The following is a 26,687-nucleotide window of genomic DNA, read 5'->3' as shown; positions in this document are numbered from 1 at the left end:
TATCATAGTCAGCCATCGATGCTTAAAAACATAAAAGATGGTATTAGACCTACTGTTTGATTTATCAAGTCTTTTGAAATATCTTTTCAAACTATCTGGTCTTAACAATGAACTCAGCATTTTTTTTTCTTCTGAAATCAGCTTTCTTAGAAGTCTAAGACAGGGCTGGTCAACTTTTGTATGTATCTGAACCATTTAGGGAGCTGATTAAAAAGCAAATTCTAAGTGGGTTGGTCTGGACTAGGGCTGAGATTTTGCCTTTCTGACCAGCTCATGCTGTAGGTCCCCAGGAGCGGGTTGAAGAACAAGGCTCCAGGGCACACATCTACCCTAGCCAGGCACTTGTCTCAACTTGTAAAAATGCCAAGATGACTGTTTCTTCTATGTATCCCACATACCTGCCTTTCCAACCTTCCTTCATTGACTAGCATAAATCTCAAGACACAAATCTTCCATGAGATTTGAAGTAACTGGATAATATGGACTCTCTTGAGGTTCTGGGCCCCTAAACAAAAGGAAGGCCATACTATGGAAAAGCATCTACAGATTCAATGCAATACCAATGTCATTCTTCACAAAGCTAAGAAAAATGGTCTGAATTTTATCTGGAAGAACAAAAGACCCAGAATAGCCAAAGAAATTTTGGTAATAAGAACCACGCTGAAGGCATCACAAAAGCTGGTTTCAAATAATACTATAGAGCTCTAGGGGGGAAAAAAGCATGGTATTGGCATGAAAGAAGAACACAGACCAATGAAATAGAAGATACAAAGACAAATCCTCACATTTATATCCTATTGGTTTTTTGAAAAAGATGCCCAAAACATATGCTGGATAAAAGACAGCCTTTTCAACAAATGATGTTGGAAAAACTGGATATCTGTATGCAGAATGAAATGAGACCCATCTCTCACCTTGCACAAAATTCAATTCAAGATGGACTAAAGACTGACAAATTACATCAGAACCTCACAATTACTAGAGGAAAAGACAGAACCAGCTCTCCTACTTATAGGCAATGGTAGACCCTCAAATCTCAGGAAATAAAATCAAGAATAAATAAGTGGGGTGACATCAAATTATAAAGCTTCATATAGGAAAGAAAACGATCTAGAATCTGAAGAGACTCCAAAGACTCGAGCTGCAGCCGCGCGCCGCTAATTCGCCAAAATGACGAACACAAAAGGGAAGAGGGGAGGAACCCGTTATATGTTCTCTAGGCCTTTTAGAAAACATGGAGTTGTTCCTCTGGCCACATACATGCGAATCTACAAGAAGGGTGATATTGTAGACATTAAGGGAATGGGTACTGTTCAAAAAGGAATGCCTCACAAATGTTACCATGGCAAAACTGGAAGAGTCTATAATGTTACCCAGCATGCTGTTGGCATTGTGGTAAACAAGCAAGTCAAGGGCAAGATTCTTGCTAAGAGAATTAACGTGCGTATTGAGCATATTAAGCACTCTAAGAGTCGAGACAGCTTCCTGAAGCGGGTGAAAGAAAATGATCAGAAGAAGAAGGAAGCCAAAGAGAAAGGTACGTGGGTTCAGCTGAAGCGCCAGCCTGCTCCACCCAGAGAAGCACACTTTGTGAGAACCAATGGAAAGGAGCCTGAGCTGCTAGAACCTATTCCCTATGAATTCATGGCATAATAGGTGTACAAACAATAAATAAAGTCCCCTGGGCTGTAAACATGGAAAAAAAAAAAGAATCTGAAGATAGAGCCTAGAGAATGGGAGAAAATATTTTCCAGCTACTCCTCTGATAAAGGATTCATATTTAGAATATGCAAAGGACTAAAATAATAAATACTAAACCAGAACTTAATAGACACTTCTCAAAAGAAGAAATACAAATGACCAACAAATATGTGTGTTCAACATCATTAGCATCCAGGGAAATACAAATCAAAACTCTACTGAGAGAGGCCCCTGGAGAAACCGGGCCCAGTAAGACGCTGGGTTCTGGGCGGGGGTCGCGGGCGGGGCACGCCAGATGGGGCCCGGGTCGGAAACTGGGCCCAGTAAGACGCTGGGTTCTGGGCGAGGGTCGAGCAAAGGGCACGCCAGCTGGGGCCCGGGTCGCGGGACTCTGGGTCCCGGCCGAACTGCGCATAGGACGCCAGGCCCCTGGAGAAACCTGGCTCAGTAAGACACTGGGTTCTGGGCGGGGGTCGCGGGCAGGGCACGCCAGCTGGGGCCCGGGTCGCGGGACTCTGGGTCCCGGCCGAACTGTGCATAGCACGCCAGACCCCTGGAGAAACCAGGCCCAGTAAGATGCTGGGTTCTGGGCAGGGGTCGCGCACAGGGCACGCCAGCTGGGGCCTGGGTCGCGGGACTCTGGGCCCCAGGCCGAACTGCGAGTAGCACGCCAGACCCCTGGAGAAACCGGGCCCAGAACAGAAAAAGATAAAGAAAAATATCGGAGAGGAGATAAGAAAGCCGTTATGGATGCCAGGACACTGGAGATGCAGACAAAACTTATCTAAATGCACTGGAACTTATGGAAAAATTCGCCGTGAAAGAGGACTGCTATTTCTCTATATTGTTAAGAATCTCAGACATCACATATAAGGAGAGAGTTTAGCGGAGACCAAGGAGAAATGCGGTGTTGAAAGAGTTCTCCGCGATGGTGGTGGAGACTTGTATTCAGGAGAAGCAGAAACCGGATCTTACCAACTTTATTTTTTTGGAGAAATTACACCAAATGTTGAATGCTACAATCACGCATGCTTAGGAACACTGGACAACATTCAGAGTGGAAAAAGAGCCTGGGAAGGATTTGAAACGGTGGAGGCAGTGGCAATGCCAGTGGCCAATATTCGGGGGAGGCAGAGATCTGATACATTACAACTGGAACCTTTGAAATAATAACCACAGAGACAGTGATCGGAACCTGCTGAGGGGTTAGGCGGGCGCCGGGGCCAGTGGCCGACATCGGAACTTGCTGTGAGGCAAGGCCACTACTGAGGCCTCCGTGGCCAGGATTGGAACCTGCAGAGGGGTTAGACCGATGCTGGGGCCAGCGAGGCCGGCATTGGAGCCTTCCATGAGGCAAGGCTTGTGCTAGGGCCTCCGAGGCCGGGATCGGAGCCTGCCGAGGGGTTAGGCCGGTGCTGGGGCCAGTGAGGCCGGCATCGGAGCCTGCCTTGAGGCAAGGCCGGTACTGGGGCCTCGAGGCCAGGATAAGAGCCTGCCGAGGGGTTAGGCCGGTGCTGGGGCCAGCGAGGCCAGCATCGGAGCCTGCCTTGAGGCAAGGCCAGTACTGGGGCCTCCGAGGCCAGGATAAGAGCCTGCCGAGGGGTTAGGCTGGTGCTGGGGCCAGTGAGGCTGGCATTGGAGCCTGCCTTGAGGCAAGGCCGGTACTGGGGCCTCCGAGGCCAGGATAAGAGCCTGCCAAGGGGTTAGGCCAGTGCTGGGGCCAGCGAGGCCGGCATTGGAGCCTGCCGTGAGGCAAGGCCGGTACTGGGGCCTCTGAGGCCAGGATAAGAGCCTGCCGAGGGGTTAGGCCGGTGCTGGGGCCAGCGAAGCCGGCATCGGAGCCTGCCTTGAGGCAAGGCCGGAACTGGGGCCTCTGAGGCCAGGATAAGAGCCTGCCGAGGGGTTAGGCCGGTGCTGGGGCCAGTGAGGCCGGCATCGGAGCCTGCCTTGAGGCAAGGCCAGTACTGGGGCCTCCGAGGCCAGGATAAGAACCTGCCGAGGGGTTAGGCCGGTGCTGGGGACAGCGAGACCGGCATCGGAGCCTGCCTTGAGGCATGATAAGAGCCTGCTGAGGGGTTAGGCCGGTGCTGGGGCCAGTGAGGCCGGCATTGGAGCCTGCAGTGAGGCATGACCAGTGCTGGGGTCTCCGAGGCCGGGATCGGAGCCTGCCGAGGGGTTAGGCCGGTGCTGGGGCCAGCGAGGCCGGCATCGGAGCCTGCCTTGAGGCAAGGCCGGTACTGGGGCCTCCGAGGCCAGGATAAGAGCCTGCCGAGGGGTTAGGCCGGTGCTGGGGCCAGCGAGGCTGGCATCGGAGCCTGCCGTGAGGCAAGGCCGGTACTGGGGCCTCCGAGGCCAGGATAAGAGCCTGCTGAGGGGTTAGGCCGGTGCTGGGGCCAGCGAGGCCAGCATCGGAGCCTGCCTTGAGGCAAGGCTGGTACTGGGGCCTCTGAGGCCAGGATAAGAGCCTGCCGAGGGGTTAGGCCGGTGCTGGGGCCAGCGAGGCCGGCATCGGAGCCTGCCTTGAGGCAAGGCCAGTACTGGGGCCTCTGAGGCCAGGATAAGAGCCTGCCGAGGGGTTAGGCCGGTGCTGGGGCCAGTGAGGCCGGCATCAGAGCCTGCCGTGAGGCATGACCAGTGCTGGGGCCTCCGAGGCCGGGATCGGAGCCTGCCTTGATGCATGACCAGTGCTGGGGCCTCCAAATCCGGGATCAGAGCCTGCCAAGGGGTTAGGCTGGTGCTGGGGCCAGCGAGGCCGGCATCGGAGCCTACCTTGAGGCAAGGCCGGTACTGGGGCCTCTGAGGCCAGGATAAGAGCCTGCCGAGGGGTTAGGCCGGTGCTGGGGCCAGCGAGGCCGGCATCGGAGCCTGCCGTGAGGCAAGGCCGGTACTGGGGCCTCCGAGGCCAGGATAAGAGCCTGCCGAGGGGTTAGGCCGGTGCTGGGGCCAGCGAGGCCGGCATCGGAGCCTGCCGTGAGGCATGACCAGTGTTGGGGCCTCTGAGGCCGGGATCGGAGCCTGCCGAGGGGTTAGGCCTCTGCTGGGGCCAGTGAGGCCGGCATAGGAGCCTGCCGTGAGGCAAAGCTGGTACTGGGGCCTCCGAGGCTAGGATAAGAGCCTGCCGAGGGGTTAGGCCGGTGCTGGGGCCAGCAAGGCCGGCATCGGAGCCTGCCTTGAGGCATGACCAGTGCTGGGGCCTCCGAGGCCGGGATTGGAGCCTGCCAAGGGGTTAGGCTGGTGCTGGGGCCAACGAGGCCGGCATTGGAACCTGCTATGAGGCTAGGCCGGTGCTGGGGCCTCCGAGGCCGGGATTGGAATCCTGCCAAGGGGTTAGACCAGTACAGGGGCCAATGGCCAGCATCGGAGCCTGGCGTGAGGCAAGTTCACTCCTGCGGCCTCCAAGGCCGGGACCAAAGCCAGCTTAGGGGTTAGACCCGTTCAGGGGCCAGCGAGACCAGAACTGGGGCCTCCCATGAGGCAAGGCCGCTACTTGAGCCAGCGAGGTCTGGATCAGTCCACTGAGTAGCCAGGCCACTACTGGGACCATCAAGAGTGGGATTGGTACTTGCAACGCAGCATGCACAGAGAAATATCGCAGAAAATATAAATCATACGCTTCTCTTAATCAGCAATAACTAGGAGGATAAGGGCAACAGGAAGAGGTTGAGCTATAGAAAGGGCCCTATAGTGAAGCAACTAATGTGACTAATCAGAGGGTATGTAATACTGGAGGACGGAGCCTCTTTAAAACGCAGGAGGTACATAAACAAATGTATCAAAGTAAATCACCAAAGAAGTGTGGGATGGAGGGAGGGGGAGGGAATGAGATGGGGGCTGGAGGAGGGCTAATTGGATGATGTGTGCTTGTATATCTTCTCAAGTCTTGTACTCCAATGTGATTGATATATGACTACAATGCACCAATTTAAAAAATAAATTTAAAAAAAAAAACTCTACTGAGATTCCTTCCAAATCCAGTTAGAAAAGCAACCACCAAGTACAAACAACAATAAATGCTGTCAAGGATGCAGGGAAATAGGAACTCTTAACACTGTTGGTGGGACTGTAAATGAGTGCAACCACTACGGAAGTTCCTCAAAAGACTAGTAATGGAGCCACCATATGACCAGCGAGGCCAGTCCTTTGTGTCTTTCCTAGACAGTTGCTGTCAACATACTATAGTGATACAGAAATACCCATGTTTATTGTAGCACAAGTCACAAGAGCTAAATTAGGAAAGTAACCCAGGTGTCTATCAACCAATGAGTAGGTAATAAAAACGTGGAATGTACATACAGTGAACATTTACTCAGCCATAAAGAACAAAAATATGCCATTTGCAATGAAAAGGATGGAACTAGAGAATATTATGCTAAGTGCGATCAGTCAGTCTCAAAAGTCAAAGGTAGTATTTTTCTATTGTATGTGGAGTATAGAAAACAGGAAACAAAAGGACTTCAGATAAATGGAGAGAGAAACCAAGAGAACGGTGGAAGGGCCTGAGGGAGGAGTTAGGGAGGAACAAAGGGGTGAAGAAGGAAATATTTCAAATAATGCTCTGTCCACATCAGAAGGTATCACTACAATTTTACTGACATGTACAGAAAGGGAGGAGGGGGGAGCTGTGGGATATGGAGGGAAACATACCAAGGGCTGTGTGCATGTATGTTTAGACCCACAACCTGCCCCCCCAAAAAAAATCAGTGTCAGGCCTCTTATGAATGGGAAGACATCCACAAGGCAGAAGGTACCATAACAATTATCCCAAACTCCATAAAGGTGTGGCATTAGCACCTGACCAAAAGACTTGAAGGTGAGTGGCAGTGAGAAGGTTTGAATCCTCATGGGGAAAGAGACTCAGGGAGGTTGGAATACCCAAGTCCAGGTAAAGTGGTCAAGTACCTTCTGGCAACTGAGTTAAAGTGATGGATGGAGTCTGAGAAGCAGAGATGGGAGGGTCAGCTAAACCATATGCACTCAAGCTTCATTCTGACAAAGGATGCTGAGGGTGGGGATGGAGTGCAGGCAGGAAAGGGGACTGTATCTACACACATCACCTGAAAAAGCAGGGACAGTGCTGGGTGGGGCTGTACACACAAGCAAGGAGAGTCTACTGGAGAAGAAGCAGACTGCCTGCCTCTCTAATCTCGCTGGCAACTTCTGGGGAAAGTTCTCATCATCAGCTGCTGCACACAGTGGAGTGCCCTCAACAACAGAGGCATTCCACCCAGCGTGGACTTCACATCATTGCCCTTGGCACTTCAGAGCAACCTGAGTGTGGGTTATGGTGGTAGGACAGAGTCTTAGGAGTTAATGGGATAGTCAGACTTCTTATCAATCTGGGGGACTAATGAGGATTTCTCTTCTACTATACTGTAAGAATCAAAGAGATGGATTTCTGCCCTGTTAGTGATAGAGTAGTCAACAAATTCTTTACAATTTCTATAGTTAGTACACCATATTTCATTTTGCTTTGTTGTGTTATTTTAAGCTGTTGGCCATTAGAGAACAGCTTATGTCCAAAACTTCTAAGAAAAACACTTTATAATAGACCACTGTGTCTTAATATTTTTTTGCTGATTTACAAGAGATGTTTCTCCATTATTTAAATAATTCCTCCAATTCCTAAGAAAGGTGGGAATAGATCCACCATATTGTCCAGCTATACCACTCCTGGGTATCTTTCCAAAGGGGCTGAATTCAGAGAACTACAGCAACATATGCATACCTATGTTCATAGCAGCACAATTTGCAATAGCCAAAATACGGAACCAACCCAGATCTCCATCAACAGATGAATGGATAGCGAAACTGTGGGAAATACACACAATGGAATTCTATTCAGCCATAAAGAAGAACAAAATTATATCATTTGCAAGAAGATGGAAAGCCCTGGAGAACATTATGTTAAGTGAGATCAGCCAAGCACAGAAGGAGAAGGTACATACGTTTCCTCTAATATGCCCAAACTAGGAAACACAGAGGATACCAGTGGGACTCCAGATAATGGAGGGGAAATATCAGCAAAGTTTGAATGGAAAGATAGGAGAGGAGGAAGGCTGATCTTGATTAATGAGGGTCTACATCTGAATATGTGTAAAATTATGAATATGACAGGGTTAACCTGGACAACCATTGGTGGGAGGGGGGAAGGGAAAACAGGGGTGGGGGGGAGAGGGCACCAAATATAGTTTAAATGTATACCATTTACGTTCAATAAAAAATTTGTTTAATAAAAAATAAATAAATAATTCCTCCAACATAATCAAGGCCCACCCCCCAAAAAATCAATGGACACTTTTTAAAATCCAACAGGATATCCAAAGCCAAGATTACAAGAGATGAGCAACTAAATATTTATTTTCATAAATTTGACCTGTATGAGAATCATCAGAAAGACTTAGTTCTTTTCCAACCAAATCAGAAGAACAGTAGTAGAAAATATTTCTATGGAGGAAGAAAGAGAAAACCCGGCATTTCAGAATCAATGTTGGAGAATCAGCTTCTACTCTAGGATGCTTTCTTTTTATGGAACGTCTCCAGGGAAAATATAACAGGGGCAGATGGCCAGAACTCCCTAACCGGTAGCTCTGCAAAACCAAAGCTAGACCAAGAAAGGCAGAGACCACCGTCACCAGGGACTTCAGTTTTGTCACCATTGCCTCTCAGCATGGAGCACAGGGCCTGCATAGTGTAGGTCCTGCATTTGTTGCTCTTGAATGAGTGAATGAATGGATACATGGATGAGAAAGTGACCCCTTAAATCAGCATCTCCAGGGCCTCTGTTTGGCTCTGGGTCTCTAGTAATTATCTCAACTTAGATGTCTCCCAGGTGCTTCAAACTCTTCACATCTACAATTCCAACTCATCAAGCCCAACTCATGGCCCTTGAAAACTACTCCTTTGGGGCTCTGAAATTTCAACACCATCTTTAACCATATAATCCTCCCTCACCTCCTTCATCTACAGGATTCCCAGTGCAAATGTTACCTCCTCACTGATGCCTTCCTGGATACCTCTTTCCTGCCCTTCACTGGGCTTTTTTCTTTTAAACATCAACTAGAGTCTGGGGTGATATCTATGCCTTTTGCAAACTGAGAGGAGAGGCTGGACCAAACACAGGCATCTGAACTCTCTCTGAAGGGCTATAACATTTTTTTTCTCTTCCACCTCATTTCTGCTGGATTTTTTTTCTTTCTGTAAAACAGAACCTCTCTGGGGAAAGTAGAGAAGGCCAAGAGCTCTGGCCACTAACCACATAAGTCCAAGTCCTGTTTAAGGAAAAAGGCAGCTTATAATTGTGCAGGAATTTTAACTTGGCAGTTGGGTTTTACGAAGCTGAGCCTCACAGAAAGAAAGTCAGTAAAGAAAAAGCTTTTCCATGACTGTTCCACGAACGTTCAGGTGTCACAATGGAACTGTGAGGTTTGAAGCATTTGATGGTGTCCACTGGCTGTGCAAAGGCCACCAGGATCATATCTGTACTTATAACATGACTAAGTGTATTGAACTGGCTGAACCAAGGCAAAATGTACCTTACTGGGACCTCAGGTATGTGCAGGGACCTTACCGAGTATGTTGGATGATTCAAAAGAGCCTAGAATGCAAGTGCACTGGATGTTTTCAAGAAATGGGAACAACCAGATGAATATTCTTATTTAGAGAGTGTATTATTCCATTTTATCATTTCTGTGACCAAAATACTTGCAAGCATGACTTAGAAGAGGAAAGGGCTATTTTGGCTCATGGTCTCAGAAGTTCAGTGCATTCTTAGTGGGCTCCAAGGTAGACATCATGGCCGCAGGACTTGGTGGAGAAAAGATGTTCAAAGCAGCCAGAAGCAGAGAAATAGAGTGAAAAGCAAGTACTAGGGACAGATATAGTCTCCAAAACCACACCCACAGTGATCTATCTCCTCCAGCCATGCCTCACCTGCAGACAGTTCCCACCCACTAAACCATTTGAATAATTAATCAGTGATGAGGTTAGACCCCCTCCCCCCATTCAATTATTCCACCTTGGAACATTTCTGCGTTACCAGCACATAAACTTTTCTAGGGGCTTTTACATAGCTAAACCCTAACAAAGGGGAGGAAGAGAGTCGGGCTGGAGTCAGTAACAATCTTATAGAAAAAGGCAATAGTAGTTCAGAGAGGTTGATGTTGGATAACTTCTGTAGTCACAGGATGGCCACATTTGTGCTCTGAACATGGGCACAAAGAGGCTTTGCCAGTGTCTTGTTTAGAGCACTGCTTCTACATGTTGGTGATATCATAGCTTGGTTGTTAGTAGGGCTTATTTTTATTTTCCTGGCCTTTCCTATGAGCCTCGTACTTAATCATGGGACTTATATGCCAGCCACTGCATTAACCACTCTATATGCCAACTCCTTTGCTCCTTTGTGAGGAACATAGGTATTGTTACCATTTCACAACAAAGAAAGGCTTTGAGATGCTAACAACATTCGTGTAGTTACAGAGATAATTGCCATAGTCACATTTTACATTTGGGTCTGCCCGACCCTAAATCCTGTGCACTTACCTTTGCTGTGACACTGTTTCCACTTCAACCCTACCAGTGTTGACGCTATTCATTCATTTGAAGATTACTGAACTCATAGTAGCCACTGTACTAGGCACTAGGAATATGGGGCCTAAGGTATGTTCCCGGCCCAGAGAGCTGAAAGAGTCCATTAATTTTAGAGCTGCACAATCCAATATGGTAGCTACTAGCAACATGTATGAGGCAATTAAATTTAGATTTAAGATTAAATCAATCAAGATTAAAAATCCATTTTCTCAGCTACATTTAAAGTGTTTAATGGCCCCATCTGACTAATGGGGACCGTATAGAATAGTGCAAATAGAGAACATTCCTATAATTTCAGAAAATTCTATTGGACGGTGCAATTATATAAGACATGAGATTCTATCCTTTCAGCTGGAATAGTTATATATGCATTTTAAGTCCTGTTCTATGTCTAGTGTTTTTTATTTTTGTTTTTGTTTTTGTTTTTGCTTTTGTCTTTTTTTTTTTTTTTTTTTTTGGTGGTACTGAGGGTGGAACCCAGAGGCTTTCTACCTCTGGGCTATACTCCCAGACCTATTTTCTATTTTATTTGGAAACAGGGTCTCACTAAGTTGCTGAGAGCCTCACTAAGTAGCTGAGGCTGGCTTTGAACCTGTGCGATCCTCCTGTCTCAGCTTCCCAAGCGCAGGGATTACAAGCATGCACCACCATGCCTGGCTCTCTGCCTAGTTTTTTATCTAGGCAAAGAAACCACCATTGAATTTTACAAAGAACCAACATGCTTTTTAATTCTCTGTGTCTTTTCTTGGTGTCTTCTAAGTCATGCTCATTTATTTATCTTACAGCCCCAAAGGGTTTTGGAGCTGTGGTGATGGTGGAGTGAATGCCACCAAACAGGACGAATTCCCTGCCCTATGTTTCTCATACATCAACCGAACTGTCTGAGTCTGGCTCTGATGTCAGAATCTTTATTGCTCAGGAAGCTGTGAGAAGCAGAAAGAAGCCAGTTTGATTTTTAGGCTCTGGAGGAAAAAAGAGAAAACCTCTTTTGACTTATAAACAGTATATGTGGATATGGGTATGGGAGAGAGTGTGGCAGGCCCTGAGTATGGTCCCTGCGAAAACTTCTCAGAAAAGAACCCCACTGACCAGCAGGTGGACAGGACCTCCTGCGAGGGAGGACTCAGGCATGCACACTTTCCATCAAGACTTTTCTGTAAAAAGTCCACAGCGAGCCGGGCGTGGTGGCGCACACTTGTCATCCCCGCACTTGGGAGGCGGAGACAGGAGGATCGGGCAGGTTCCAAGCCAGGCTCTCTGGCTTAAGAGACCCTGTTTCCAAATTTAAAATATATATATAAAAATAGGTCTGGGGAGTGTAGCCCAGAGGTAGAAGGGTTTCCAGGAACCCCAGTACCACACACACACACACACACACACACACACAAAGTCTACATCTAGTTAGAGCACAGAGAACCTCCCGGGGTCTCTGCTTCTTTGTCCCCTTAACCCTCTCCTAACACTGAGACCAAGTATAAGCCTAGTTTGAAGGGACAGAAAGTCAGAGGAAGTCTAGATGGGGCCAGCAGGGACCAAGAGATCATCTTGTGCACGTCTGCCAGGGCCCTGCATAACCAGGCGGCTTGGCCCAGGCGTCTCCTGAGGGGCAGCCTAGACAAGGATGCCCGGTGTCACGTGACCCACCCTGCCTGGCTCCACCCACCATGGCCTGAAAACCAGAGAAGGACTCAGCCAATCAGATCCTTTCTTTCAGAAATTAATACTGGAAGTAGGGACTGGCACTCCAAGTAGCAAGACGAAAAATATATGCTGTGTTCTTGGCCTCTTTGAGAGTCAGTTGGGTAAAGGCCTGCCACCTGCCCTGAATCCAGAATGTCCAGCCTGTTCTGGTCTCTAAGACCAGGTAGGTCGACAACTGCTCTCGATTCTCACGCCTTTCCTTTCGGCTCCCATTCCACACGGAACGGTTCTATAAACCTGTTCCTCATGCTAGCGTGGGTACATGACGGATCCTTGCATCACCCAGTGGTGACTTATCTCTAAAAGAAGAGTAGCATGCTTTGTGATAGGGAATGCTTTAGGCGAGCAATGTGGATTAAAAAAGAAGGGACGTTTCCAGTGCCTGCTATGTGTTAGGAGGGTCTGATGTAAGACAGCAGATTCAATACTCACACCAGCCCTGCCACCAGGAACAGTCCCCATCCTACTTCACAGAGGGAAGCCGAGTTCCCCAAGACCAGTGCTCACTGTCCCCCAGCTTCTCAGATTGGTAAAGTGCTCTCCCTATTCTCAGAGAAAGGAAAGATCACAGTAGTTCAGAAGATGCTAGTGAAGGCTTCCTGGAGAAGCCGACAAGCAGGAAGCAACACTGTCTCTCTGAAGCTCAATTTCTTTCTCTGTAAAATGGGAACAATGACGTGACCTAAAGCAGCTGTGTGGGATTGAGGAGATGAAGACAGGAAAGCCCAGAACACAGGCTGCACGTACCCAGTGGGTGCTGGCTCTCGTCCCCCGGTCCCCTCTCTCCTCCCTCATCTTTTGCCTTTGTCCGGCCTCAGGAGCTGCCAGCCTCCGACCTTCAGCCTTCTTCCAGAGCCAGCCCAGCAGCCTCTGCCATGTTCTGGATCCAGTCCCAGTCTCCTTGGCTGAGCCTGGCATTCGCTGCACTTATTATTCCAGGCACCCTGTGATTTACTTTTCTAGTGAGTTAATTGCAAAATCCATATGGAGTGGAGAGAAAACATCCACCCAGGCTTGCCATGCAAAGCAGGGAACAGAGGAAGCTTTCCATCTTGGCCAGCGCAACCTGCAGAGGCCGGGGGAGGAAGAGGCTGATGCGCTGTCTGCAGAAAGCCAAGGCTGCCAAGCTCAGCACCCGGCACGGGGTGTTCAGGGCCCAGTTATTCCACCTTTGTTTTTCTGTTCATCCTTTTAGACAGCTTTCTCAGTTCTAGAAACCCACATGGGTATAAAGTGTAAGTGATCAAAACTGGTGTGCATAAGAAGCACCTGGGAGGTTTACTTAAAATGCAGATTCCTGAGTCTCTCTGTCTGTCTGTCCATCTGTCTGTCTCTTTCTTTCATTTCATCCAGTAAATCTGGGATAAGGCCCAGGACTTAGCCATGCATGTTCCTAATGCAGATCATCTACAGACCAAATGTTAAGAAATGTGGATGCAAAGTGAAGGTTAGTGATCCAGACATTAGAAGGACTTGAGAGGTTTCTGGCTCTCCTTCTCACTTGCTGTGTGCCTTTAGATAAGTCAGTCCCTCCCTCCCTCCCTTCTTCCCTCCCTTTTTATCTTTATCTCTAAAGCAGAAAAGACAATATCTACCACACAGGACCATTAGGAGGATAACAGATTCTGCAAGTCCATGACTCTACTCTAGGCACACTGAGGGAGGGCACTCAAAAAATCAAAGAAACATTTTACTTTCTTTCCCGGAGAAGGTACTCTTTCAACTAGGCCTGAGGCATCTTTTCTACTGGATGCAAATACATTTCTGTATCTTGTTTACAGTCTGTAACATCCACAGAGGAGCCTTTGGGGGAAGCCAGTTCTTGTTTTGAAAGCACTTTGAAGATGAAAAGGTGTCCAATTCTCTAGAGATTTGATTGGTAGGAAGTTAAAACAAATGTTTATTTTAATTTGCTGAGTTTTAATTTATTACAAGCTTCTAGAAAATGCAAGTGCTACTTAGGCCCTCACAAGGGACCCAACAGTTTTGAAGAGTTTGAGGTTAAATTCATTCACCTGTTCAAGAACCATTTACTGAGTACCTGGGTGCCAGGCCAGATGGACAAGTGCCAGCCCTCTGGAACTCAGGGTCCCAACAAGGATAGTTGCTTGGTTCTACTGTCACAGGGATGCAGGAACGTGGAGAGCTTTGGCTTCCTCAGCTTAAAGGACTAGGTCTTAGGAAGGGAAGAAACAGGAAATGACTCCATTTTGGAAGGAGCTAGATTGCTATGCAATTTAAAAAGCAATTCTGATAGCAATAGATGTGTAATTTTGAACTGCCTGGGGAAAGCATCATTTCCCCAGAGGTAATCCCCCACACCTTCAATTTCTTCAACACTCAGAAGAGGGGGGGGGGCAGATCCTCTGCTACAGGCCCTAATAGCCAAGTGCTCCATGGACACTTTGACTCAGTGATTCCACAGGTACTTCAGACTCAACAGCACCACACACCCAGCTTATCATCTTCCTTGACGACCACATCCCAGTCTTGCCTGGCTGCATCCGCACAGTTGCCTGGTCAACTGGTCTGGACTATTTGTGTCTCTTCAAAAGTCATACTGTTGAAGCCTAATCTCCAACGTGGTGGTATGAAGCCTTCAGGAGATGATTAGTTGACAAGGACTCTTCTCCATGAATGGGATCAGAACCATTGTAAAAGAGGCTCCAAGAAGTTTGTTTGCTCTTTCCTCACATGAAGACACACAGAGAAAGCCCCATCTGTAACCCAAAAAGTAGGCCCTCCCCGGACAATGAACCTAATGGCACCCTGGTCTTAGCCTTCCTAGCCTGCAGAACTGTGAGCGATAAATTTCTCTTGTTTTTTAACTTAGTCAGTCTAAGGTATTTTGTTACAGTCAGCCTGAATGGACTAAGACATACTCCCAATCAAAAACTGGGTCATGAACCTGTGTCTGTTTTCTCTCCACTGCCCACATCTATTCAGTTACCAATATCATTGGTTCCTCTATGTACCTCTCACACCTGTCTGCATCATTACTACTCTGATTCTAGGGACTATTATTTGTCTCTCACTGGCTTCCTTCAAGTGGAATCCACAGTGATCTTCTCAAAATATACACGTGGATCATGTTCCTACCTAGAAAGCTTTTCAACGGCTTTCCCTGCCCTGCAGAATAAGGTTCAGATCCCTACACACAATGCCCAAGGCCCTGCTCATGTATACTTGTCTCTTGCCACACAGCCCACTGGGTTCTAGCATCACACAGCACATGTGCATGGGCGTGTGGCAGGGCAGTTCCTGACTAGTCAGCCAGCACACCCTGGAAAATTTCAGTGAGCACCCCCGTGCTCTAGGATCTCACAGCACAACTCCTATGCCTTCTCTCCAACACATTTCGAAACTCCCTCAGCTGTGAGGCCTCTTCTACTTGTCTCTTCTACTAACAGGAAACACCTCCCTGGAGGTGATCAGTGGTGCAGCAGCCCCAGCCCTTTTCATCCTAGGTTGCTTAGATACTTCACTGATCACCATAGTGGTCCTTTGCTGTGTCTGGGCACATGGGAGGGACGCAAATCCCCTAGACTGTGAGAACAAGCTAAATAGTTCATTCGCTCCAGGTAGTATAGCTCCAAGAGGATGAAGCCTGTATTGCCCTGGAACCTTGAGAGAGGCCATGTGGAGCAAAGTGCATTGCACAAATACCACAATAAACTTTGTTAAGCCTTTAAGAGATTAGGGCTGTTTGTAGCTGCAACATAATCATTTATTGTTAGTGTAGCCAATTACATATACTGCATAATATAGGAATCTGATTTCTATATATAATCACTAAAACATAAACATTGATGGATGAATAAATGTAGAAATGGGCGAATACACAAATTAGCTTAGAAAATAAAACATGATATCTTGAGTTAAAAGTCAAGAGAAAATAGCATACAAGAACCACCCTGATCCCTTTCTTTCCCCTACGGAGCTATTATTATCTCTGTTTGGACACAGAGACAGGCATGAAACTTTGGATTCTCCCTCTGGGGTATCTCTGTACTGATGCCAACTCAGACTGAACTTGGACCCTGGTATGCCTCAGTGTCTGGAGGAAGGGCACTGGTGACATATTTTTGTCAGTTTTCCATCAAATCATAATCATACTGACTTTGAACTTCATGCTTTCTGGGTTACATCTGGACCTGGTCCCAGTGATGGGGCGCACTGAACTCCTGAAGCAAAGGCATCTGATTCTAACAGCTCCCCCTGCTACCAGCTTAAAGAATGCCCTCATGAGACCACATATCTTTATGCATGTAGGGAAAACACTCAGTCACTATCCTGAAATTTTTCAATACATTTCAGTTAAGCCCCAAGACTCTGTGAGTTAGGAATCGATTCTATATATTTTAAAGGAAAAATACAAAACACAAACATAAAGAATGCCATTCCCAGGTCTCAGGTTCCTAAAGGTACTGCTTAGCAAGAAAGCCAGGCCAATAATAAAAACATTGAGTAGGCGGCATCTAGGTACTAGGGCTGGAAGGCTCCTGTGCAGGCAGGAGCACAGCGAGGTGTGCCCTGGAGGCAGCACCCAGGAGGCAGCGAGACTGTGTGGGAGGGACAGTAAGGCCCTCAACCAAAAGAAGCAGAGGACCTGTCCTTGGTCGCATCTGTTTTGTCATCTGCACAGTTTCTCCAGTCTCTCTCTGGGCTGTGTTTCTGTTAGCTTGTCAGGCTGGGCCTGAGTCCAGAAGGCAGCCCACGGTGCTAAAACAGGACAGGCTTGCAGCAGACGGACTTGGGCTCCTATCCTTTTCCATCTCAACCATCTTATACCATTTTATCAACTTAAAAGTATACAACTCGCCAGGCATAGTGGTGCATATCTGTAATCCCAGTACTAGGGAGGCTGAGACAGGAAGATTGAGGGTTCGGGGACAGGCTGAGACAGTAGTGAGACTCTCATCAGCCTAGCAAGACCCTGTTTCAAAATAAAAAAAAAAAAATAGGGCTGGGGATGTAACTTAGAGGTAGAATGCCCCTGTGTTTAATCCTCAGTACAAAGAAAAATAAATAAATGAAGGAAAGAAGGACAAAGGAAGGAAGGAAGAAAGGAAGAAAAGAAAAAGAAAGAAAAGAAAGAGTATAAAACTTAGTGGCATTCAGGACATTTCCATTGTCGGGCAACTTTTGCCACTGCCTAGTTCTAGAATATTTTCCTCACCCCAAAGGCAAATACTGTCCTCATTGAGCAGTTACCCCTCTTCTCTCTTCCCCAAGTCAATGGTGGTTTTGGTCTATATGAATAGCTGAAAACACTACTGGTGGCTATCACTTTGCTGCAAAGTTGCCTGGGAGCTGGGCATGGTGGCGCACGCTTGTAATTCCAGCATTTGGGAGGCTGAGATAGGATCATGGTTCACAGACAGCCTCAGCTACTTAGTGAGACCCTTTGCAACCCAGTGAGACCCTGTTTCAAAATAAAGAATAAAAAAGAGGGCTGGGGGTGTTTCTCAGAGGTAGACTGCCCCTGGGTTCCATCCCCAGTACCACCAAAAAAAAAAAAAAAAAAAAGTTGGCTGGGGCTGGTCAACCAAGAGCTTATTTCTCAAGTACCCAGACTGCTTATTGGTGTGAGAGGCACAGGCAGCATCGAGGCCAAATGGAGAGAGATGAGGGAGTGAAGTCAGAAGGCCCAGGTGAGGGAGGGTTTGATGCAGAGAAACCTGGACTCCAGTCCATGAATCTGGGAAGGGAGGCTCAGCCCTTTCTCGCCCAGCCTGACGTATCTGGGGCAGTCCTGCCGTGGAGAGCCCTGGCCTGGCTGTCACACCAGCTCAAGCAGCAGGGAAGCCAAGTCGGAGGCAGGCAGCCATGGACAGTTAATGAGTGATTTATTGGTTCTGCTGCTGCAGCAGCTTCCCTGGCACCCGTTCCTAATTAACAATCGCTAACTCAATGATGCCTCTTATTTGTTTTTTAAGGTTAAGAAAAGGAGCCCCCAAAGTCCTTCCCCATCTTAACAGGAGGAAAGACTTCACCTTCGCTTGCTGGCTGATTCTAAAATACAACAGGTATTGCACAGAAGTCCCACCCACTCCCTCACTCAGGTGCAGGCACACACAGACACACCCTCATGTACATCCAACCCCATACATGCTTGTTCCCGTGTTCCTCATACACTGTCACACATTTGTTCCCATGCCAACACAAGTACACTGAGGTTGTCACGCACTCACACGCTGTGGGGGTGCACCCATACTTTACACCTACAATCACACACTCGTGCATTCCCACACCAACACACTCTCAGGTCAGTGTTCAGACACACACACACACACACACACACACACACACACACACACACTCATCCATTCACAACACTGCTGTTGGAGGCCAGGCCACAGGGTCTCTTTCATTGTCTATGTAGAAATCTTCTCTGTGAACCAAGTCTCCAGTGAAGAGCTGACTTGCCCTCGCACAGAAAGGGCCTAGGATTAGCTTGCTCAGGTATCAGGTGGTGTAAGTCACAGAGGGGGTAGAAAAATGGAATTGTGAGTGGGGAAGGAGCTAGGGCCTCAGAGGTCCTGTGAACCAACACAGAAAGTGGCAACTGATACATCATTTAAATTCAAAGGGTCTCTCCTGTTACAGTTCATACAGCACCAAAACCCTGCAAAGTCTCTTGAAAGTCTGGCTTCTAAGTGGTGGGGCTCACAGTGCCTGGCATCTAGCAGATATCTGTCTTAGGATGAGTTTTCCTCTCAAGAAAGATATGCTAAGCTGGGCGTGGTGGCACAGTTTGTAATTCCAGTACTTGGGAGGCTGAGACAGGAGGATCAGGGTTCTTGGATAGCCTTAGCTATTTAGTGAGGCCCTCTGAAACTTAGTGAGATCCTGTTTAAAAATAAAAAATAACATATTGGGCTGGGGGTGTAGTTTGGAGTAGAATGCCCCTGGGTTCAATCTCCATCACCACAAAAATAAAGAAATAAAGGAAGGAAGGAAGGAAGGAAGGAAGGCTGACAGGCTAAAGACCTAATGCCCAGGGCCTCAGCATGTGATCTTATTTGGACCCAGGCTTGTTGAAGCTGTAATAAGATGAGGTCATACTCGAGTGGGGGGGCTCCTAACCCAGTTTGTCAAATGTCCTTTATTTGAAGACAAGGAAACAGGGTAACACACAGGGAGAGTGCCATGTGACAAAGAAAGTAGAGATGGCAGATTTGCAGCTGCAAGCCAAGGAATACCAGGGATTTCCAGACCCCCCCCCCCCCAGGAGCCACGAAGAGGCAAAGAAAGCTCCCTCCACACTTGGCAGAGGAGCACGTCCTGATTCAGATGCCTCCCGTCCAGAATGACAATGATGGATTTCTACTGTTTGAGGGAACCCAGTTTGTGGCACTTTGTTACAGCAGCCCCAGGAAAGTAATACGGCACCCAGTAAATATTTATTCTCTCTCTTGCCTCCACTTTCTGGACCTTGGTCTAGTATTCTGAAACATGGGCTTGATCATTCACTGGGACTCACTGAGAACCTATTCGAATCTGTGCATGTTTATCAAGTCTGGTGTGCCAGGCCCTGACTAACACTGAACTAGGTAAATTAACCATGGTCTTGCTCAGAGCAACAAAGACCTGTGGAAAAAAAATATTCAAGTTAAATACAAAGAGGACCACTGAAAGAAAAATAACGCCTCTGATCAAGGTCTCAAAAACTTAAAAAAGCTCTTGGGATCTCCCTTCCCATGAAGTGATGCTGAGGCTCTGAAGGAGATGGCGAGGTGAACCATCACTCCTATTTAAAAGGCTTTTCCCTGGCTTTTGAGCTCTAGATAGCGAGTCTCATTAAGACATCGTTGTGGTGGAATACAAAACTAATCAATAATGGGCAGCTCTTCTTCGTATTAATTGGCCAGCTGTGCAGGAATAGAAACTAGATGGAGCCTGCCCTCATTCTCTGGGGATGCCAGGAACAGCTCACTTGGCTGGAGCTATGTATGACAGCAGCTTCCAGGTACCGCCTCACTCTGCCCGGGCCTGGGCATCTGTGGGCCATGACATTCTGTGGTCCTGAAAACTCCCTGTCTATACACATCCTTCAGAGCTGTCCCTAGAGCTGTCATGCTCCTCGAACTAGTCTCAGTGACCTGCTTGGCAAGCTTTCTCCTTCAGTATGCACAAGCACCTATGTGTCAAGAAGGCTCAGGCTAGTAAGAAGAGAGTAGGTGTTGGAGTCAGGCAGCTATTTAGGTTTGCATTCTGTTTTTACTTATTAGATACATATGGCCTTAGGAATGGCACTTAATTTGTCTGAGACCCTATTTCCTTATATGTCAAAAAAGAAATACCAATCTTTCAGAGTTATTAAGAAGATAAAATGAGATTATATATTTAAAGGGCATATTATATACTTGACCTTTAATAATTATTTATTGAGTACATGTTACTAAATAAGTAATTATTTAATAGTACTTAATTTGTTAATAAACCTATTATTAAACATATTAATATACATATTATTAAATAAGTAAGTTTAATTATTGTTCTTGGGACACTGGAAGCAAGCTGTCCTTCCTGGTACTGTTGTTCTTTTGTGTTTTGGTTTGCAGTATGAGAAGGAAGAGCAATCTGTGATAGCCAGAAGCTACCTGGCACCCTCAGGCCGTGGCATTCTCCTATTGAACTTGAGCAATTTCACATCAACTTCAGACAACTCTATAGCCATAATGGGTCAAGACAAAGACTAGACCACTCTAGAATCATGTCTAAAGCTAGAACTAAGGATACTGTCCACACCATGAAATGACCATCACCCTGTCCTGCCGAAAATGAGTAACAGTCACCTGTTTTCTTTCTTTCTTTCTTTTCTTTCTTTCTTTCTTTCTTTCTTTCTTTCTTTCTTTCTTTCTTTCTTCCTTCCTTCCTTCCTTCCTTCCTTTCTTTCCTTCCTTCCTTCCTTCCTTCTTTCTTTTTTTCTTCCTTTCTATCTTCCTTTCTTCCTTTCGCTTTCTCTTTCTTTCTTTTTTTTTTGTGGCACTGGGGATGGAACCCAGGGACATTCTACCTCCGAGCTATACCTCCAGCCCTATATTTTTATTCTTTATTTTGAAACAGGGTCTCACTGAGTTGCAAAGGGCCTCACTAAGTAGCTGAGGCTGTCCATGAATCGCGATCCTCCTGTCTCAGCCTCCCGCATGCTGGGATTACACGCGTGAGTCACCACCCAGCTCAGTCACCTCTTTTCTAATCACAAGTGTCACCTCACATCTTTCTTCCTGCTTCTTGCATAAGAGTCACTATGATACCCAGGCCTGAAATGGTCCCTGTTTCCTGGTAGTATCCAATCCAGAACAGAGCTCTTGTCCTTGAACCAATCCCAAATTACCTAACACAAGGTCAAATCCTGTCTGTTTTAGCTGAGCGTGGTGGTGCATGATTGTAATCCTTGTGCTTGGGAGCAGAGACAGGAGGATTGCCCTGGTTCGAAGCCAGTTGCGCTGGCTTAAGAAACCCTGTTTCCAAATAAAAATATAAAATAGTCTGGGAGTGTAGTCCGGGGGTAGAAGGATTTTCAGGAACCCAGTACCACCAAAATAAAAAAAAATTAAAAAAAAATCCTGTCTGTCTTTTCTAATGTCCTCAGCTGAGACACTCAGTGGCTCTCTGTGGTGGTCATTCTTCTTGTGGCAAAGAGTCAGTAAACCCATCATTGTTTGACCACCTACGGGTAGGTTTCTGGTGGTCTGTGGCTATATGGGATTAGCAGGCACTTGGGTGTTAGCTTGGCCTTGCAGAGAGACTGATTTAGGGTAGCAAGTTATCTGAGAGTTTTCTTGCATCTGACCACTAGACAAAGCTTTGTCTTTAGCCTTCTTTGTCTAAAACAGCTATCCTACTCCACAACCTCCAACCCAACTCTTTTTTCCATGACCCTACTGACAACCATGTTCTGGGACTGGTAGGCAAGAGCCCATTCTGGTGCACTTTTTCCTGTGGTCCTGTTCCAGATCTTCTTTGATTCTCCGACTGCGGGGCACTCAGGGTAGCTGCCAGCACCAATACCTCACCCTGCAGGGTAGCTGCCTAGTGAGGCACCTGCTGTCTGTTTTATACTGTGAGCCCAAGACCACACCTAATCTTCAGGCTTCTGCTTCCTCAACATATTGCTGGCTGTACCATTGTGCCGCTGGATGTGATAGCCGGTGTAGTCACTGGGCCTCACGGTCTCCTCACTACAATCTACTATAAATCGGAGCATTGTCCTATGTGAGAGTCATTGAATGTGGTCTGCTTTTCCCCTGAGTAAGATTCATCTTTATTTTTTTCTTGGACCTGGGTGTTCTACCTCTGAGCTACGCCCCAGCCCTATTTTGTTTTGTATTTTGAAACAAGGTTTTTGAGACAGGACTTGAACCTGTGATCCTTCTATTTAGGGTTCTGAAGTACTGAGATAACAAGTCTGTACCACTGTGACTGGCTAGTGAGCTTTCTTTATCAGGCAATTTCTCCTAGAAGATGTTTCTAAACACTTTCTAAGAGTAACTGCTTGAAGGACAGTGAATAGAGAAAGAAATACAGAGCTGTTTGAGATGTGCTGAGGGGCCTGCTTGATTCTCTCTAGTCAAATAGGAGGCAAGTCCAGGGGCAGCACACAGAAAAGAGCTCACGTCGTGGGCTTGCGACTGCGTCCTTAGAAAGGCAGGCTTTCTAGTTTAAAAGCTGGCTGTGGGCTAGTGTCTGGGAACTTGGCTGTCAAACAGTTCCCTCCTCCCTGCATGATCAGAATGGCTCACTGTGCCCAGGCTGTGCAAATAACAAGTTTATGTCAAGCATCAGCTTTCCCTCTGAGAGTCAAGAACTGGAAAACAGTATGCGAGCTTCGCCAATCCAAACCTTGGGTCCCGTGTCTCCCTTGAGCTCCCCTGGCATTGAGCTCTGTGTAGGAGTAGCCACACTCACCACTGGGGATCATGTCAATTCTACATGACTCTGTCAAGAGGGGACTCTGGGAAGCCTGTGCCTGCATCTCTCCAAATTTTGCCCCATGTACATTTTATCTTTGCCTATTTGCTTTGTATAAATCTTTGCTGGGTCCCACTGTCTGCTGGGCCCCTGAGTCCTGCTAGGAACCCACTTAGCCTCAAGCATGCTCAGATGCAGGCTTTAAGTGTCCTCTTCCTCTCTCTCTCTCTCTCTCTCTCTCTCTCTCTCTCTCTCTCTCTCTTTGTAGTATTGAGGATTGAATCCAGGGGCACTTTACCTCTGAGCTACACCTCCTCCAGGCATTTTTATTTTTTTTTTGAAACAAGGTCTTGCTAGGTTGAGTATGTTACTGAGAGTCTCACTAAGTTGCTGAGGTTGTATTTGAACCTGCGACTCTCCTGTCTCAACCTCTCACATACTGGAATATAGGCATGTGTCACTATGCCTGGCTCTGTCATCAAGATGCGGAATCAAGGTGTGGACCCAGGTGCCCTGAACAGAGGAGGTTATGCAGTAAGTTGTGAAATATCAGGCATTTGAGGGTGTTGTGAGCTATTTCTCTCTCCCTAAATGAGAATTATAATGGTCAAGCTGCCTCTTGAAGACCTGTTTAAACATACCTGGGGAAAAAGTAACATCCTATTTCTCCAAATTCAACCTATCCTTCAGGACTCCTAACTCTGGTGCTGAGGTAGTCAATGGTGGAAGGTGGTCGATATAGCTAGAAAGTTGAGGCCTTTGGAAATAAGCAGCTTCTCTCTTTTTGCTGCCCAGTGAGAGATGCGTGGAGGGGCCTCGCTTCTAATTGCTGTCTAACTTCTGCCTTAGCCCATTTGGTTTCTGCCTGAGGAGCCGACTTCGGGGTTTTCACAGCCCACTTCACACCCAAGATGGCTCTTCACTCCTCCTCTTCCATTTTTACAAGCAGCTGGAATTGCAAACAATTTCCCCTTGTTTATACCACGCTTTGAACCTGGTTCGTTCCACACACTTATTTCCTTCTTGGAGGCGCACTTGGGAAAGCAATTTCTTTTGTAGTTAAGGTACTACAAAACTAAGTGCGGCAAACTCATTTCGGAGCCAGGCTGGGGAGTAGGGGTGGGAAGAAAATCCCTCCTTGGTGTTTGGAACATAAAGAGTTTGGCTATTTGAAGGGAAGTATGTCTTCCAGAAGGCTCTTTCTCACAGAGCAGGCAGGGAGAAACTGGCCTAGGGAAAATCATGCTTGCTGGAGCCTTTTCCCACTTGGCCCTGGTACTGGGAATCATCTCTGGTGGTAAGAGCCAAGCTGATGGGCTGCCAGATGGAGTGATGAGCAGCCGTGTGTGGGCGTGGAGTCAGATAGAACTGGGGTGGAATCCCATCGCTGCCACGCTCCAGCTGTGTGATCGCAGAGCACTTTTTTTTTTTTTTTAATTGTGGTGCTGGGGCTTGAACCCAGGGGCACTCTATCCCTGAACTAAACCCCCATCCTTTAAAAAAAATAAAAATAAAAGCAGAGTCTCATCAACTTGCTGAGGATGGCTTCAAATGTGTCATCCTCCTATTTTAGCTTCCGAAGTCCTGGGATTTCAGGCACCCATCACCACATCCAGCATCCAGGAGCACTTCTAAACAATGAGGAGACTGAGAGCTTCCTCAAACGTTGGTGCAAATGTTAAACAAAACATGGATACACTTTGTGAATCCCAAAGCACTGTGCAATTATTAATAACAACAATGTACAGTTATATGGCACTTGTTGTGTGTCAGACATTACTGTGATTTAACTCTTTCTACTCATCTAATCCTTACAACTATCCATAAATGTCCTGTTTTTACAGATATGGAAAGGGGAGCATGAAGAGATGAGGAGACAAGCCTTGGTGATACCTGGTCACACAAGCAGAAGGGCTGGGCTGGTACCCAGCCACATCTTGGCTCCAAGACCTGGGCCTATGTGTGGGTCACTGGCTTTTTGTGGAAAGATCTAGTCTCATATATCAGCACCTCTTTAACTTGTAAAAGTATTGGCAGTCATTCACTAAAATGGTTTTGTATTCTCGGCAATGTGGCCAGAGGTAAGAGCTTTGGATTTGGACAGTCCTGAGGGCAATTAGCTCTGTGATTTTCTGGACGGCAAGATGCTTAATCTTTTGAGATCTCAATTTCATCATCTATAAAATGGGAATAACAAACCCTGTCTTACAGGCTGTTCACGGTAATTAGATGTAAAAATGCATGCTCACTGTTTGGCTCATGGTAACTGCATAATAAATAGTAAGCACTATTTTTGTATTTGTTGAAAGGGTGGACTTCATGAGAAAAAAGACATAAAAAGGGGGGACAGAAGGATTGCCAAAGGAAGGAGGGGGAAAAGCCATTAGCAGAACATTAATCACAGATTATCTACCTTGCTCTTGGGCCATTCGCTGGATCCTCAGCCAACGGATGCACCTGCCACTGGGGTCAGTCAATCCTCCATCCTCCTCAGGCCCATTGAGTTCTGCTGCTTAGGGCCCATTGACTGCTCCCCCTCCCGCCTCCCCAGTCCTAAGAATTGAACCCAGGGCATTTTATCTCTGAGTTACAGACCTATTTTTTTATTTCTTATTTTGAAATAGGGTTCTCACTAGGTTGTGGAGGGCCTCACTAAGTAGCTGAGGCTGGCCATGAACCCAGATCCGCCAGTCTCAGCCTCCCAAGTACTGGGAGTACAAGCATGAGCACCACCACACTCGGCTTGACTGCTCCTCTTGGCTCCCTCCCTCCCTTAGACTGTTCTGGAGACAGCCTGCCTGGGAGCCTCTTGGCAGCTTGTTATAGGCCAGCATGAGAACATGTCATCTTTCTGTGCCTCTCATCTTCCCTTCCCTCAGAGCTCTGGGATGACACCTCTACCTCCAAAAAGGGCATAGGCACTTACACCTGCCTCAAGCTCTGTTTTCTAGGAAACCTAGACTAAGTCAAGTTTATCAAGATGGGATGATAGGAATTATATACATAAGCAAACTCTCTGTAAACAAACTCTGATAATTAGTGGGGCACCCTCTGAAGGATCCTTACAGTGCTGAGGATCCTTAGCAGAGGCAGACCTGAGGTGGCTGATGAGTCACATTCATGGCTAATGGCCCAGGGCAAATGCATTCTGAATGCAGGCTCCAGACCAACCAGCAGCCTTCCTCTGTTGAATGGCCTGCAGTTCAAAGCTCAAGGCAATTTCACTCTTCTCAAGAGTAAGATCCTTCTAGATGTCTTCCTCCCCTGAAGCAGGGAAGGTATTATTAGCTTTCTTTACCATCTTCCTCCTTAAAATGTTTCTGTTTTTTTAAGTTCTTTATATATATTCTGAATATTAGTTCTCTTTAGGAATAACTAGCAAAGATATTTTTCTCATCCTGTAGTCTCTTTCTTTAGACTCTTGTTTCCTTTGCTGTGCAGAAGCCTTTTAATTTTATGCCATTCCTTTTATTGATTCTTGTTTTAATTTTCTGAGCTTTGGGGTCTTATTAAAGAAGTCTCTGTATGTTAGAAAGTTGGTCCTATGCCCTCTTTTAGTAATTGTAAGGTCTCTTGTCTGATTTCTGGGTCTTTTATCCATCTTGAGTTGACTCTTGTGCAAAGTTTAATTCCATTCTATACACAGCCAGTTTTTCCGGCATCATTTATTGAAAAGCTGTATTTTCTCCAGTCTATGTTTTTGGTACCTTTGTCAAAAATCAACTGGCTATAATGTGAGGATTTGTTTTGGGAAACAAAAGAGACTTTAAAAAAATGAG

The 26,687-nt window shown here is 46.8% G+C and overlaps 2 protein-coding genes across 5 annotated transcripts in view; one reads left to right on the top strand and one right to left on the bottom strand.

Annotated features, from left to right (window-relative positions):
- Positions 1-26,687, bottom strand: part of TENM4 (teneurin transmembrane protein 4) — a gene marked incomplete at both ends in the record, with an annotated part of 389,090 nt that overhangs the window by 347,579 nt on the left and 14,824 nt on the right. The gene's annotated exons all lie outside the window — the stretch shown is intronic.
- Positions 1,165-1,653, top strand: LOC308272011 (large ribosomal subunit protein eL21-like; the record flags this gene model as incomplete). The annotated part of the gene is made up of 1 exon (XM_080708744.1): positions 1,165-1,653. The coding sequence occupies exon 1, from the start codon at positions 1,171-1,173 to the stop codon at positions 1,651-1,653; it is 483 nt and encodes a 160-aa protein (XP_080564870.1). The 5' UTR covers positions 1,165-1,170.

This window comes from Muscardinus avellanarius (assembly GCF_963383645.1).
Source record: "Muscardinus avellanarius genome assembly, chromosome: 1".
Lineage (NCBI taxonomy): Eukaryota > Metazoa > Chordata > Mammalia > Rodentia > Gliridae > Muscardinus > Muscardinus avellanarius.
Note: the sequence above shows the minus strand (reverse complement) of the source record. Positions and strands in the feature narration are given on the sequence as shown.